The 15,942-nt window shown below is 50.4% G+C and overlaps 6 protein-coding genes across 6 annotated transcripts; 3 read left to right on the top strand and 3 right to left on the bottom strand.

Annotated features, from left to right (window-relative positions):
• Positions 1-141: 141 nt before the first annotated feature.
• On the bottom strand, positions 142-1,581 carry N7515_004339 (PP2C family serine/threonine-protein phosphatase; the record flags this gene model as incomplete). The annotated part of the gene is made up of 1 exon (XM_056665083.1): positions 142-1,581. The coding sequence occupies one exon, from the start codon at positions 1,579-1,581 to the stop codon at positions 142-144; it is 1,440 nt and encodes a 479-aa protein (XP_056522033.1).
• Positions 1,582-3,477: 1,896 nt separating this feature from the next.
• N7515_004338 (slipin family protein) lies at positions 3,478-4,605 on the top strand (the record flags this gene model as incomplete). Its single annotated transcript, XM_056665082.1, has 3 exons — positions 3,478-3,649; positions 3,708-3,825; positions 3,876-4,605. 3 exons carry the CDS (start codon positions 3,478-3,480, stop codon positions 4,603-4,605), a joined length of 1,020 nt encoding a protein of 339 aa, XP_056522032.1.
• Positions 4,606-6,045: 1,440 nt separating this feature from the next.
• On the top strand, positions 6,046-7,123 carry N7515_004337 (EGFR-like transmembrane domain-containing protein; the record flags this gene model as incomplete). The annotated part of the gene is made up of 2 exons (XM_056665081.1): positions 6,046-6,377; positions 6,439-7,123. The coding sequence occupies 2 exons, from the start codon at positions 6,046-6,048 to the stop codon at positions 7,121-7,123; spliced, it is 1,017 nt and encodes a 338-aa protein (XP_056522031.1).
• A 403-nt stretch (positions 7,124-7,526) lies between these two features.
• N7515_004336 (uncharacterized protein) lies at positions 7,527-8,465 on the bottom strand (the record flags this gene model as incomplete). The annotated part of the gene is made up of 1 exon (XM_056665080.1): positions 7,527-8,465. One exon carries the CDS (start codon positions 8,463-8,465, stop codon positions 7,527-7,529), a length of 939 nt encoding a protein of 312 aa, XP_056522030.1.
• Positions 8,466-8,833: 368 nt separating this feature from the next.
• Positions 8,834-9,121, bottom strand: N7515_004335 (uncharacterized protein; the record flags this gene model as incomplete). The annotated part of the gene is made up of 1 exon (XM_056665079.1): positions 8,834-9,121. One exon carries the CDS (start codon positions 9,119-9,121, stop codon positions 8,834-8,836), a length of 288 nt encoding a protein of 95 aa, XP_056522029.1.
• Positions 9,122-11,006: 1,885 nt separating this feature from the next.
• Positions 11,007-12,728, top strand: N7515_004334 (uncharacterized protein; the record flags this gene model as incomplete). Its single annotated transcript, XM_056665078.1, has 1 exon — positions 11,007-12,728. The coding sequence occupies one exon, from the start codon at positions 11,007-11,009 to the stop codon at positions 12,726-12,728; it is 1,722 nt and encodes a 573-aa protein (XP_056522028.1).
• Positions 12,729-15,942: the final 3,214 nt, after the last annotated feature.

The raw sequence follows: 15,942 nt of genomic DNA, 5'->3' as shown, positions 1-15,942 counted from the left end.
GCCCTTCAAGTATGGCGCAATACTGCAAGGTAGTTGCGACGTCACGCCATACAACAACCGATGAATAGGACGTTAGAAACTCTGTATAACAGCCCCAGAGCCCCATTCTTAGACGCTTAAAATGCCGTGTTATTGAATAGTTTATCTTTCCAGGTCTGCGTAATTAAAGAAAACCACCTGTACAGTTGTATCGTCTCGAAGACGTCGGGAGGATGGAGAGCTGAAGGCAAGTCGGCCTGCTATCAACTCATGATGATTTCCACCCAGTGAATTACGCACCAGATGCACAGCGACATTGTCATCTTGCACTGTTGTTCTCTCCTCCACGAACTTCCAGCTTACTCCTTTCCAGAAATGGCCGAAGTCGAATGGCTCATATGTTGGCTCCTTGCTGTTCCACTTCTCTCCTTTCGTTTCCAGCCATTTCCCCACTAGATCGACTGCCTGCTGACTGGAGAGCATATCCCACAAGCCATCCGTTGCCATGATCAGGAAAGAAGGGATCCCAGGGTCGATCTTGATGCTTGTCACGACCGGCTCAGCCGTCAGATAGGGTGGGGTTCGAATGGGGTATCTCGGCACCAGAGGTGGTGGACCATAAAATCTCCGTTGCACATCCTTCTGGAATTCAACAGGCCACTTCCACTGGCAATCACCAAAGGCCCGTGAGACCGCAAGCCCTAGTACCCGTCCATTTTTGACCATATCTTCTTCATCAGGGTGCTCTTTCTGAAGCCTGGCAATCTCTTCTTTGTTGTAGCCAGTTTGATCTACCGACAATGGCATTGCTTCCCACCTGCCGTCTGGCCTTTGTTGCCCCAAAACCGCCCTCGAATCACCGGTACACGCCACATGCAATCTGCCTGTGGTGGAATCGTACATGGAGAGCAAAGCACAGGAACCGGAATAAGCGGGGGCCAATTTCCTTACTTTCTCTTGCAAGGATTTTTCGCTCTGAGACGTGGCCAGAGCGGTTTTGACAATGGAATCATCGAGGTTCGTAAACCCCTTTATAATAGCGTGCTGTACCAACTCCTCTGGTACGGTGTTTTCTGTCGAGCTTGGCTTTATTCGACTCAAACTGTATCGGACGAAAGGTAGGAGTTGCTCCTTTAGCAATTCTGCTGTTTGCGCGCCTGAATGACCATCCAAGACAGCCCAGGCCATCCATTTCTTGCCTCCTTTCCATGGCGAAGGAAATTTACCATGGATGAACTGGTCCTCGCACGGACTATTGGAAGCTACTTGAGCACCATCATATCTGCTGACTCCGGAAACATTTCTGACCAGAAATGAATATGCCCCTTGTGATATGATACGCGTCACTTGGTCTTTAGAAGGACCTGGTTCGACGCTCCAGTGCTCGGCTGGCGGGCTTCCAAGGTGTGGCACATCGTCGCGAGTATTCACCAACCACCAAAGGCCTGGTGTACCAACCACACCGGCACCGATCATATATCTCTTCAGGTTTGATAATGAACCTGCGCCTGAGCCAGAGCCCTTAGTTGAATATGAATTGGCCCGCGTCCGTAGACTTGTTGTGGACACGCGTAGTCGCGTTCGAGCCGCGCCCAACGACATTGTTGGTTCAACTGAAGAGGGGAGAGAAGAGACGAAGGGGTGGGGTTGGAAGCAATGTATACAGACGTATTTTGAAAATCCGTTTAAATCTCTCTACAAATTCAGGAGGGCTGATGCCATGTTGTGTCACTTGTACGGAGTACATACAGATGTCCAAGCGAAGAATATTATGGGCACTCGTGACAGCTCGATTTTTAGTGGCTGGGGGAAATTGGAAAGGAGAACCCTTTATGATCTTTGCTCGCGAAAAGTTGTTGAGGGTTGTATAAGATTATGAGCGTTAGCGAAGCAATAATACCGTTGTTGTTTTTGGTTGGAGAATTTTACCGTGAGTTTACCAGTACGCTCACAAAAAGGAAAAATAATAAAAAGAAATGTGCATCATCCGTGAATCGAACACGGGCCTCGTCGATGGCAACGACGAATTCTACCACTAGACCAATGATGCTAGTTCATGTGAAGGAGAGTTTTATTATGCAATACCAATATTTTGAAGCTCGAGTACATCTCAATGCGCGAAGCTTGGCCAAGAGTCAGTCGGGCCGGGTCAACTGAAAACCCAAGGCGGTGCCTCTGCACTGCCCCTTCGGAACATCGGCAGATTGGAAGATCAGGTCGATTCCCCAGAGAGTTGACTAATGCTTATCCCAAAGCTCGGGTGCCCAGGACCACGGGTCGGACACTGCCTCAATATGGCCAGGACCCGGTGGGGGTCCAAGGAGCGCGGATTGACGTCAGGCAAGAGGTTTCCAAGACTGGAAATTGGAGAACGAGTCGAATCACAGAGTGCGCGTATTCGCATTCGTTTTCCATCCCGGACCATCTTTGCCCGTACCTTGGATCCTTGGATCTGACAGCTCATGTGATGAAGCTGGGCATGGACACTTGGGAGATCTGCCTGCCTCATTCCCAATTGCGCTCTTGCGCCCTTGCGCCCTCGTGGGTCCTTTAGAAGACGTCTGGAAACCGGAGGCCCCTCGTGTCTAATCTCTGGCGAATGGGAACTTATCCGACGATGCCCGGACATGTTTGATTGATGATTTGCATAACTGTACATGCGAAGAAGGGTCGAGTGATTCTGGGATCATTTACACAGTAAAGCTATGTGTGGTTTTGGTGGAACTATGATTGAAAGACCGTGGTCCTACTCCGTACCTGCACACTGCATATATCGGGCATAGCCCGGTTATTGGTGACTTGTCGGAATATAGATCGGTCCCGCTACAACATGGATATAACTAGTTATGGGCTAGGCCACCTAGGCTAGGTAGGCTACATATTCGGATCTATTTGGGAGTAAGAACCTTAGCACCAGGGCAGCAACTTGTAGTGCCATCAACTTTACATGATGTAGACTCTAGAGAGGGCATAAAGCTCAACATCACTTGTCCACTGCTCTCGATCACATAGGACCATTGAGTATAGAAGCTGGTTAGCGGCCTTGGCTTATCCGGTATAAGTATATGCATAACCTGGGGTACAATTGAGTACAGCCCCGACTCCGAGAGGCCTGACATTACGCAAATAATAATTCAGTCGTATTTCTCTCATGCAACAACCGACCTAAACCAGTGGTGATCTCATCGGTTACTCGGCTTCAAGCTCACAGGTGCGCCCGACGAACCTTAGGAAAGGCTCAGCCCTGGGAGGCTTAGAAAGAACTTCCAGAAGTGGGTCCATTTCCCCCAGTCAGCCTAATGGGTTCCACTGCGGAGAATGAGGAGAGCTTCACGGGCCACGGTCCAGGGTTCTGTTTGTTCTGTTTATTGTGCATTTAAAACCTTTCCTTCCCCTCATTCTTTCCCCTTTGAAATTAAGTCTCCCTGAATCCTCCTGGGAACCTCCCAAGTCTTCTTAACCTTCTCAAAATTACTCGCACTGTCACGATATTTCGCCATGTCCGCGAACGGCGCAAGCACCGGCAAGGCTCCAGTCCAGGACCCCCAAATGCCCCAACCTTTTATCAATGTCCAGCCAGCTCGCTTGAGTGACCTGCAGCCCAAGTACGCGACGCGGATTCAACATGACGACGATAATCCCGATGCGCACGGCTGGTACGCTGGTTTCAGTGAGTCACGCTAGTATACATACGCGCTGCAATTTCACCCTAACCCCCTCTACTTTAGTCCACGGTCTAGGTGACTGTATTGGTTTCTTCGGAGCCATTCCGTGTTGCTTCTGCTGCCCTAACCCCTTCAAGCCCGTTGATCAGGGTGCGGTGGGTTTGATCTCGCGATTCGGACGGTCAGTCGACCCCCTTGGATCATGTGGAAAATTAACTGACAATGACCTAGCTTCGAACGTGCGGTCGATCCTGGTTTGGTCAAAATCAACGTGCTTAGCGAAGAGATTACCACAGTCGATGTCAAGATCCAAATCGTGGAGGTGCCCCGACAGGTCTGCATGACTAAGGACAATGTCACCCTCAACTTGACCTCAGTCATCTACTACCAAGTAGTGTCTCCCCACAAGACCGCCTTCGGTATTACCAACGTGCGACAAGCTCTCATCGAGCGCACACAAACCACATTGCGCCACGTGATCGGCGCCCGGGTGTTGCAAGATGTGATCGAGCGACGCGAGGAGATCGCCCACTCGACCTCGGAGATCATTGAGGAGGTAGCCGCCGGCTGGGGCGTGAAGGTCGAGTCAATGCTCATCAAGGACATCATCTTCAGCAACGACCTGCAAGACTCACTGTCCATGGCCGCGCAGTCCAAGCGTATCGGTGAGAGCAAGGTTATTGCCGCCCGCGCCGAGGTCGAGTCGGCCAAATTGATGCGCCAGGCCGCCGATATTCTTTCCTCCGCTCCCGCGATGCAGATCCGCTATCTCGAAGCAATGCAGGCTATGGCCAAGTCTGCCAACAGCAAAGTGATTTTCTTGCCCGCGGCGCCCGATCTGTCCCAGCAACTGGATGCCGCCAATAATGCGGGAGAGGGCCCGAGCAAGTACGGCGTCACGAACCCAGGAGACGGTGGCCTCCAACAAGCGGTCAATGCTCGCGTTATCGAGGACATCTAGATGTGGTCTCGGGTGCCATCGCTGCTTTGACTGCTTCATCCTCTGCTTCTTATATGACTCCTCCCGTCGGTTTGTGATTTTTGTGATATACCTTGTTTTCCCACCTCGAAAGCGGGCAAAACGGCTTGTTTTGATTGAACAGCTGCTTTGTGCGCTAACTGGGCCTTTATGAATTTCTATGTTTTGTTTGGTCGCCGTTGGATCTATGACGATACCCACCTTCACTTGCTACTATTCTCGCGGCTCTTTTGGATGTTCCTCTGGCTGCCTCGGTGCTACTTACCGATCTATAATAATGCGATTTCCTCTTCACTGGCTGGAGTGCCCCTTGTATTCAGGATGTCAATTGAAGACATAAGTAGCAATATCGTGATCCCATGACCGGAGACAGCTCACAGAACAATTAGCAGTCACTCAGGATACATGTACCTGAGTGGAGTCAAACTTGCGCATATAACAGAAGTACCATGGGCCTTGTCCGTCCTGAGAAGAGGGCAAGGATTGGAAGGATTTTTAGCGCGGTTCTTAGTGTAATAACGACGCGTTCTTAGCTTCTTATTGGTAGACCCTGTAATCTCTCTATCACCAGAACCGGTGTAGTTACAGTGGTGTCTGACTAGTATTTAACCTCCGGTACTTAGGTCCCCACTTTAGGATCTGACCGCTCTTTGGACCGCCTACTTGATTCAGCTAGCCAAACCTCGCGCGTCCCCAACTATTGGATATATTCGAATTCCCGAGGTTTCTGCCGGGCAATATTAAAAGTGGGTCCTAGGCCCCCAATGTACCGGAGGTTAAATACTAATCAGACACCACTGTAAATGTAAATACTGCTTAGTTAATTATCCCAACATTGCCCATTTAGACGATACATCATCTTTCTACTCGTATTTCGTGACATGTCATCCACATCTCTGCATGTGGCGCTTTATGTTTTTCATTTCAGTATGTGCTGGACGATGGGATTGGGTGGAGAACGTGGTTGACGGCGCTAGTGTTAGTATTGGCTATGCAGATCGTGGGCTATGGTGGGCATTGCGCCTGAGCGATTCTCGCAGCTCGACTTTTTCGGTTTAGGCGAGAACCCAATGCCCTGGTGATCTGTTGGCCATCCCGACGCCATGTTAAAGTTCTCGAAGCGCTTCAGAGCTGGTCGGCTCCGATATTTATGGTCGATAATGTGCTAAATTTATTCCATGTATGGGGCAGGGAAAACAGCCACCATTGTGAAGAAATGATATGCCAGCCCTCGGGCCATGCGCCTGGGAGCCTAGCTTACATTGGGCTAACTAACTATTCCGCGATACACAAACACCAAAGCCCCCTTTCGGTTTGGGGGCTGAAAATCGATTCCCACTTTACCCCCCAGACCCCCAGAGTCTTGCCTCCTGAGATACCGCATCCTCACCATTGAACTTCCCAGCAGCTACGACTTTCAAGATGACATCTACTATAGCGCCTTCGCCTGAATGGCAGAAGCGCGCAGAAAGCATCACGACATTGGCCATGTCGAGCCTTTTCACTCCCCCCGCCTCATGCTCGAAATCGTGGACATATGAACCGCAACAGGCGAACAATGTCCCAAGCGGCCTCCTGCTCCAAAACGCCGCCCCGAGTGACGGCGCTGATCCGGACTGTTTTCCTTCTGGATACAGTAAGTTTGAAAGAACAGAACCAACTATAATTTATAGCCCGGGCTATTGTCCAGTCGGATACACTTCGGCAACCCTAGCTATTCGCGGCCCAGTAACCAGTGCTGTATGCTGTCTCTCGTAAGTGAACAAGAGAATTCATTTCGGGGCCCTGATTCCGTTATTGACCTAGAGGTTTTAGTGACTACAAATATTATACGGAAGTCAGAGCTGATGACCAAACGTTCGCCGGATGCACGAGTCTATTTGCCAGCGACGCATCTACCATTGTCACCGTTCGCCAAGTCTCCCAGGAGAGTACGCAGGTAGTAGGGCCGATTACCATGTGGGCACAGCCAATTCAAGTCCAACTGGAAGCGACGGACAGCAGCCTATTCGTTACCTCGACGACAACGACAAATACACATTCCAGCGCGACAGTGACACCATCATCGACAACGAAGAGCGCGACAACGACCAGCGCGACACCGTCCTCCACAGACACAGGTGCCAAGACTGAATCAAGCGGTCTATCTACTGGAGCAAGTATTGGCATTGGTGTCGGCGTCGGCATGGCATCACTCATTTTAGTGGCCGCGCTCGCATTTTGGCTCTTTCGACGTCACCAATCAAAGAAAAAGCTTGGTGTACCAGAGACAAGCCCGTTATACGGATCATCCGGACGCCCAGAAGCAAGCGAGCTCGGTGGATCATCAGCCGACGCGGCCACGTCTTATCAACGATCCGGAAACACAGCGGCAAGCGAGGTCGGTGGAAGCTCGGTGGCTGGAACTGATAGCATCCTGGCAAACTCGCGATCGACCCGTTTCTCGGAACTTGATGGAACGAGTCGAGGTCAAAAGTTTGTGCATGAACTTGACGCATAGTTGGAGTTGATGCCGCTTTCATTTTTCTCTCTGGTTTCTTTTGTTCAGGATTCTGTATCACTATGCATAGCTGTGCTTTCTTTCATTCTTTCCTTACAGTGTTATAATTATACCCTTTCCTCTGCCAGCATCCAGCGTCTATAATACCTTTGAACGATACCTATAAGCGAATGGCGATGAGTCGAGTCCGAATTGATTGTCGGGTTGAGTGCAGACTAGTCTCAACTGGTGGAGTCCAACACTGGATTAACAGTGAGATATAATTCCTGTTTAGCTGCGGGACCTTATGCCAGTCGTGACCTGAACTGAAAGTATCCAAGCCAACATGCCAACCCATCAAGGATCAGGAACCGCGGACAACAACAGCAAGGAAGCGTCCCGGTATTCTCATTCCCCGGTATTCTCATTCTGTGTTTGGCCCGGCTGGTACATCTCTTCCCTCCCCTTCCGCCGCCTTTTTCTCGTCGTTCTCCTTCCGCCTTTTCTCTCTCATCCTCTTCATCCACCCCATGGTGTACTCGTCAGCGTCCCAGGCGAGGCGCAATGTGTTCCTCTCTTTGAGTTTTAGAGTCACATATTCCTCCATGAGCTCCTTCTCTGTAGGTTCCAAGAGATGAAGTCTCTTGCGCCACACATCGTGAATATTGATTATATTGTTGTCATATGTGGTCGATCCGAAGAATCGCTGGTCAATCTTTTTCCAATATATTGCGTCAAAGGCGAAATTGTTCCTTGCAGCGTACATGATCCAGGAATCTCCACTCTGCCAACTATCCTGCATCCGACTTGATAGCCGCTGGCCTTCCGCTAGCCGTCTCCCCTGGATTGCCTCATCTTCGCACTTGCGCATTGCCTCAAGAAAGGTCTGAAGAGGCTTCTCATACTCCGTACACCAGTCATCGAGTCCGTTAGACCAATCTTCCGGCTTTTTGAGAAGAAGCCACCAAGGTGGCGCATGAGAAAATTCGGCTGGGGCGGTATATGTAAACTCCCAATCCACCACTCCAGTGATGCTTCCAGCTTCATCAACTAGAACATTTTCGGGTCGAAAATCGTCACACCAGACTGGAAACGGACCATTATCATGAAAGATCCATTGCTTTCTCTGCTCCTGGTCTCGGATAAGTTTCCGAAAAAGAAATCTAGCCACAAATTTGCGCCGGATGTCATCCGCCAAGACATCCTCTTCGACATCCTCCTCGACGTCCGCCTCGTATCTTTGGCTTCCGAGGTGTGAAATGTGTAGGTCCGCCAGGGCTTCGAAGTATGACGACGCGTTGTCGTACGTGATGGTCGGTATTTTCGATCGTGGTAGCGTCCCCAGTTGCACAATTTCGTTCATTGAATAGGATAGGGGCCGGTGTAACACTTCCCACGTAGAATCTTCGTCATATTTGACAAGGGATCCAATCCGGTTGAATGAGAGTGTAGACAGAGAAAGGACGATGTTGGCTAGTTTTCCATAGAGAGCTTCTAGTCTCGCCGGGTTGAGAGCCGGATTCAGTACCGGACGTAGGTTGTCTCCCCTGGAGCCCTAGCGTCTCATCAAGAAGATCACGCATACTTCCCTTGTGGTGAATATAGTCCATGATGATGAAAGGACCCAAATCTGAAGGACTCTCTTTTGTCTCGATCCAGCGGAAGACGGACGGCACCGGAATAGAAATTTTGTCTGAAGATTTTTCCAAGAGAAATCGCATGATAGAGACCTCATTGCGGATCTTTTCTTCTGGAAACATGAGTCATGACAGCGCCGGGCACTGGAAAGCGTATAACAGCGGCACAATCATTGGTGAACATCATCTGGAAACAGGTATTGAAAGAGCCTGTGCCGAGATAGTCGAACAGGGCACACTTGAGATCGCTGAATTCTTTAGAAAGGATGACTCCGATGTCATTGTAGATGTCCGCATCGGTGCCAAGAAGCTTGGGCCAGTCCTTCCAGATCTGGGTGCTTATTGCCCAAGCAACATCATCGTAAGGCTTACATATGGGCATTCTGGGAATAGGGTCCTCACCATTGCTGATGGGAAGTTTGTTCCCCCTGAAAGATTTCAGGATAGGGAAGCGGTCAAGCGGCAGCGGCGGCAGAGGTGGCCGGCAAAGTGTCGCAGGAGAAGCGGGGATTGGTTCTAATACCGCCAGGGCTGTATGTGTTGATGACCAGGGTATGCCAGCTAGAGCCAAGAAGAACACATGAACGATGTTCCCCAGCCCTTTCCATATCTGTGCCTACGCAGTACGCCCTATACGATGCTCCAGAAGTTGTTACCAAATCACGCATAGGACTGCTCTGCAGTTAACAAGATTCGCTAACCCGGATACTGAAAGTTCATCGTCATTCTGCTGAATGTCCATAAGCCATTCTGAACAGTACTGACCCCAAAGAGATTCCGCCTCAAGTACATAAGCTGGCCATGTTGGAAGCAAGCATGTCTAGGTGACCAGGTCGAACTATTGGCTGGTGCGTGCAGCTTGGCATCAACCGCCAGCGGCTGTAGGGCCATTGGCAGGCGTAGAAGGCTGCCACATCGCGCCACTAGTAGCCACCAGCCAATCATTCGACTGGAGATGTGATTGGAGATCACATCAGCCCCAGGTGCGTTGCCTATTGGTTGACCCGACGAGCCGGTCAGGTCTCCTCAATGGTGTTTCGCGTTGCATGCTGTCAGCTGTGCCCAGGCAGAAGAATGAGTCTTAACTCTAGTACAATAGAGGTGTAAGCTTGAAATATCGAGAAAGTCCCTCATTCTTCGTAATTAATAAAAAGTACGAGGTCAAGGTGAGCATAAGTGAATAAGTGAATGTCCCTATCAAAGCGATTGTGCCTGACAAAGGACGCTAGTCCCTTTTGAGGTGCTTTGTGTTCGTTGCAGCCTCAGGGATCAGGCGCGCTCCCCGCCTAGACCAAGGACATCCACATCTTCACTCCTCTTCTTCTCTCATCAACCCTCCATCTAATCTTCGATTCTTTCTTTTCCTTTCCCTTCCCCCCTCTGCATTCCTTCTTTCTTGCAGCTCTTCTCATTTCATAAAAAACCCACAAAAAAGCATTTATCCACTTTGCAAATAAGCCCCCGATTAGTCCCGCCCCCTGGAGAAAATTACTCGCGTTTGGCCGAGAATCCAAGTCGATTTCGCACTTTCCATCGCCTCGAGATACAAGGTCATCTCTTAGGCAGGATTTGTGAACTTGGTTTCATCTCGATTATTTGCATAACACTGGGTTGTTTGATCGCGACCTTCAGTTTGTGTTCCAGCCTTTGAGTCTTCGACCTTCGGTATCGCGTCGACTACTCTCTTTTCTTCTATTCGACTGGGATTTGCAGAGCATTTCCCCGACGTTTTTATCTTTTCTTCGCGCTATTTCGTCGCGTGACTTCTTTTGCTCCCACAATACCGTCTTAATTTTTCCTACTCTTTCGTTCGAAGATTTTCTCACCAAATCACCTTCACGTCAGCTTCATCCATACCAACCCTCAGGATTGCTACCTTCAAAATCAGCACAGTCTTTGTACAGCTAGGTTTCTTGACGCTGTCTTTTATTGCTAGCTATCTGCTCGCTTTCTTTGCACACTTGTGATTGGTACGCGTTATCTGCCATGCTATCCGTTGAATCACACTGACTGTTCATCAAACACAGAGAACTTGACTCCCTCACGTCCTCGCTTTCTTTTGCGGTCTTTGAATCTCGATCTTGCAGGCTTATTCCAGCGCGCATCCTTGCATAGACAACATAATCTCTTAATCGCCGGGAAGTGAGTTCAGCTTTGTGGTTGACCCCAAACGCTCACATCAGATCCGGACGTCAAAAGACACCACTTGCCTCGTTTGCATTCTGCTGCACATACCTACCACCCGCCCTTTTCAACCAAGCCTGAGTATGGACACTGGCGGTCTTGCTCCAATGGCTTACAATTCTTCCTTCAACAACGGCAATTCCCTGGGAGTGCCGGGCTCTGGCTTCGCCACGCGCGGCAAGGGCTCTCACATCAAGCGTTTGAGCGTGCCTCCCCAGGTTGCTACCATCGACGAGTCCCAGGCCACGGCCTCTGTTTCTACCCCGCGTACCAGTCGCTCTCATCTTTTGGCTGGACTGCGCACTGCTCCTAAATCTGCGACCATCCCCTCCGAGCATCAGCAGCGGAGTGGAATGGAAGGTGCACGATTCTCTGGTTATTCCACCCGCGACCGGGTTCCTCAGACTGCGACAGGAACTGGATTCCCGCAGCAGTCTTACACGACACAGAATACGAACTCCAACTCGCACCGTCACAACTCCCAGCACAACCGCATGATGTACACTATGCCGGAGCAGGTGCTTGCGCCTCCGATGCTCGAAATGGCTGGCAGCGATATTCCCATGGATGAGAACATGTACGCGGAATTGATGTCAACCAACTTGTTTCTTGCTGCGCAGCAGCAACGTCTGCAGCAACAGTTGATCAGTGTCACTGCTGCAGCCCAACAATTCCAAGGTCTCAACATTGGAATGTCTCTTCCCCAGCAGCAACAGGTCCCTTCGCTCGCCATTCCCGGTATGGGATTCTATCAGCAACAGCTTCAGCAAGGTGTCCAGCCCATTGTGCAGCCGGTTCCTGGTCAACCCGGAATGTTCTGTGTCTACAATCCTCTGACTGGCCAACAAAGCTACATAATGGACAATAACTCCCAGGAAGATCGTCAGCAACGCTATTACCAGGACACTCAATCCTATACTGGTCAGCAGGTTCCCCAGTTCCGCGCCGAGATCTCTCCTCCTGCCGAGTCCGCGAACGCTACTATGCAATTCCCGCAGCCGATCTCCCCCCCGGTTGGCAGCCCCTCTCCGCCGTACGACTCTGTGAACGCTCTTCGCCGGGGCCACCGCAAGAATCCTTCGTTCAGCCCAGCCATCAGGACAAACATCGATACTACTAAGGCCAACGTGGGACCTGGCCCTAGATCTGCTGCCTTGCCGCCGACACCGGCCACTGGAACATTTGGACCCGGTCAAAGTCGTGCTGGTGAGCATCCGATGCGTCAGCCCCGTGGACCACCTTCGCTCGAAGACCTTTTGTCCAAGCCCACCTCCAAGCATGAAGGCAGTAAGAACTTTGCGACTCGTCAGCGACGTCGCGCTGTTCACAGCCTTGTTCGTGCCGGCATCGAGCGTCGTGGCGACACTCGCAGTTTCGGATATCATAGCAGCGGCGGCACAAATACCCCTGCCAGTGAGAAGGAGTTCACCTTCTCTGATGGCGATGATGCTACTGTGCGCAGCGGTGGAACTCTCTCGAGCAAGCCTAGCCTAGGCAGTCTGCGAGCGGTTGCTAATGGCGCTATCGGGTCTGAGAGAAAAGAAAAATCTGGCCGGGATCGCAGGTCCCCTGACAGCCCCTATCACAGTGCCACACCGACCAGTGAGGACGGTGGGTACTTTGGTTCGAGGTTCGTCGATGCTCGCGGGGACTACATTACCTCGCCTAGCAACAGTGGCACTTCGTCCCCCTCGGTGGCGGCTGTCGTTGCTGGCCAGGGACCGGTAGCTCAGGCACCTGAAAGGCGCAAGACGCCGATGTTGGTGCTGTCCAGTGCCGAAAAACGGAAGACTCCCTTCATGTAATGCCGAATCTCACGCAACAGCGACGTTGAATGACCTTTCTCTTTTCTTCTTTTTCTTGGGAAGGCTTTTTGTCTATTTCTTGCCTATCGCGTCCTGTCTAACGGGCTGGATGGCGGTTGCCGTTCCCTTTTCATTATTACTCTATTGACGGCAACACATACCTTGCTTATGTTTTCGTGACGAAAGACCTTGACCGGTCAGAAATGATTTATTCTCTTACTCTGTATCCCTTGCTTCTCTCCCTCATTCTTTCACTCTTTGCAATATGTCTTATCCATTCGTCTCTCAGCTTCATCGCAGGAGCTGCGCAGACTGGCTCTAACTTCTCGGATGGACAAGATGGGTTTGAGATGGGACGAGAGGCCTCTACTACCGCAAGTTGTGTTTTCTTCACTTCTTTTCCTGGCTCCTGATGTACATCTGGTTATGTACACCCAGCCCTCCCAGGTGCTGCTAAGTCCATATCACCCTGGCGAATACATAGCTTTTAACAACGGATGCCTGAGTCTGTTTGGAGTATCTAACTTGTATTTGATTATGTTGATCATACTCTGAGAACTTTCAGAGCAAACCCAACGTAGTACCCCACGTAAATAACACAGACATGCTAATATGGTCTTGCAATGTGGTTCTGAGGCTGTCCTAGGTACAAGCACCCACGTGGAATCCCTGCTTCGGTTCTCTAAAGCCTGAGGAAGGTGTCCAAGCTTGTAGACGGCTGTCATATTCATTAACGTCCCACGGCGAGATCCGTCGCATGTCAAGCAGCATGAAGAGGTAGCGAGAATGTCACTACACCATATCCGAAGGTCTGCAGCCACCACGTACCATAGCTACATGGTTACAAAGCCGGGTTGTATGCTATTGGTCATGGAGGGGAAGTCCGAGCTCGGAGTACCTCGATAGGGATTTCGGCCTACTATTTACACTTTGTGTATAAAAACAAGATTGCCTGTGGATATCTTGGATACCTGATGTGATGCAGGCAAGCCATCCCAAGAAGCCGCTGTCGGCGAGTGTAGAGCGGAGTCGGCCCAGGACAAGGCACATTGCAGGTTATTGGGGGACAACGGATGCGAGCTGGTCTGAAGATCGTGGATGTAGGTTGCTGACCATTCGGCTTTTGAATATGGTCACGTCTGTTATTTCCCGTTTACGCCATTGGCCTGTTGGTCTGTAACTTGCGACCTAATCATCCCGTAAGGTGAAAGGTGACTTTGTGTGCATTCTTCTGACTTGGCCTGTCATGATGGAATCAGATACTGTATATCTGGATATCCTGTGGCATTGAACTAAGAACGCAAAGAGCCCAAAGATGTCTGGTGCTGATCATGAGAATATACAGGTTTGCTTGAAGTATGTGATGTCCAGGTGCTGACCAAGTAGGTCCAAGCTGAATTACCCAGAACCATGGTACCACCACGGGCCCTAGGAACCTTGATGCAAACCCTAACTTGACTTTATCGTTACATGCACTACTGCACTCGAGTACTAAGAACAGATACAGATACAGAACAGCGTGTCAGGAGGACATCGAACAGAGTGGCCTGCACTGAAGCGCTTTGTGCCTACCAGAGGATGAAGCAGCCGGACTTTGGAGGCACATGCATATCCCATTCACGACATAGTGCCTGTACCAGCTCGGCGGTCTGAGCTTAGGTATTGGTCCCTGCGTTCCTGCAGGTCACACGGTCACACCATCATGTTCGGCACGGCCGATCGGGGGAGAGGGGCCGTGTGACTGAGAGGGAGGGAGAGGGTGGCACGGATGGTTGTGCAGTCGCATAGTTGCATGAGAAGACGGAAATGAGATTGCAAAGAGAATTGTGAGTCAAGCTTTGATAGTATTGACGGTATAAGGCGTCGGACTGGTCCAGGAAGTGAAACAGATGACAGATCATGTCGAGCATAATTTACGTTTGATAACGGACACTCCGGAAGAGGCAGACCGGAAGATACAAACCTGGTTCTGTCTGATATTGTACGATTTCCTGCGCCATCAGAAGCTTATTCTACCCAATTGGGAGTATTTGCCACACCCGGGAAAGAAATTGAGTCCAGGTTGGCGCTCCCCCCTGACTGCTGACCATGAGACTTTGCATGGATCTCAAAGAAGAACCAGTCAGCAGCTACGTCTTTAAGCTTAAATCAACAGAGCTTCTCGCAATGTAGCTTCTGGGCTGTGGTGCTTGGGTAATGATAATCGCCCAGACAAGCAGGCCACAGCTCTGCGTGGCACAATGACGAGCCAGGAGCTCTGGCCGGAATGCTAGTTGACATCATGGCAGGGGCTTCGCGCCCATTCAGGAGTGCGTGTGTGCTCGTTGCACTTTATAGTCGTAGTTACCAAGTCAATCGAGGTTATGAGTACTCACCTTGATACAATGAAGGCCTGTGTTGGACAAGGGACATATGACAATCACATCTCGATCGCATCATTTCCGCAAGCATGACGGGTATTGATGGGCTCGAGATCCGATGTAGATCTATAGGATCTAGATGGGTTTTTGTAGATGATGCAAGCTACAGGGAGCTTTGAACCGGATAGTTTAGGGTAGACCATGGGAATCAGGTATATCATAACTTACCCGACTTGAATATTGTGCTTGCCGGGTGATTTTGTGTGCCTTGGATGAGATCATGATCACATCTCGTCAATATGATTGCAGAAATCAAAAGGGAAAGAGCCTACTGCGCGCTTTCTTGGTCAGCGGAAGGCAAATTAGAAGTTACGTCGAGAAAAGTAAGTTGCTCCACTGATGTACTTCAACCTCTGATCGCGATCCTCGTCCCGATACTCTACACCCTTTACACTTGGATGTGGGCATGAGATTCTCTTGACTTTGCAGCTTGTGGGACCTCATGGGTCTGTGGAACCCCCCGGTCTTTTCCACATCGAGCTCGTCAGCCCCTGTTTCTCACCCCTTTTGGGGGGTTTTTTATGCTTGGCTACTAGCCGAGATCCGATGAAGGTCGACATTATACGATCCAGACCGTTGGGGATGAAGATCGAATGCCTGCCTGGTCAAAGTACTGGGTCTCGTTCAGTCGATTTGCCAATCTCCCGCAATATACCCGCCAAGTGCAATAAGTGCCTTGTACAATCCTCTAACCATTATGGCAGTCAGTTCCCTATCCCGACTCATTTTCTAATGCCATGGATCTTTTCAGCTGACGATGCTGGCCCTGTGAAAACTTATCACGGGGATGGGTC

Source organism: Penicillium bovifimosum (genome assembly GCF_028826915.1).
Source record: "Penicillium bovifimosum strain IBT 22155 chromosome Unknown utg000004l_segment0_segment0, whole genome shotgun sequence".
Taxonomy (NCBI): Eukaryota; Fungi; Ascomycota; class Eurotiomycetes; order Eurotiales; family Aspergillaceae; genus Penicillium; species Penicillium bovifimosum.
The sequence above is the reverse complement of the archived record's forward strand: the minus strand, read 5'-3'. Positions and strand labels throughout refer to the sequence as shown.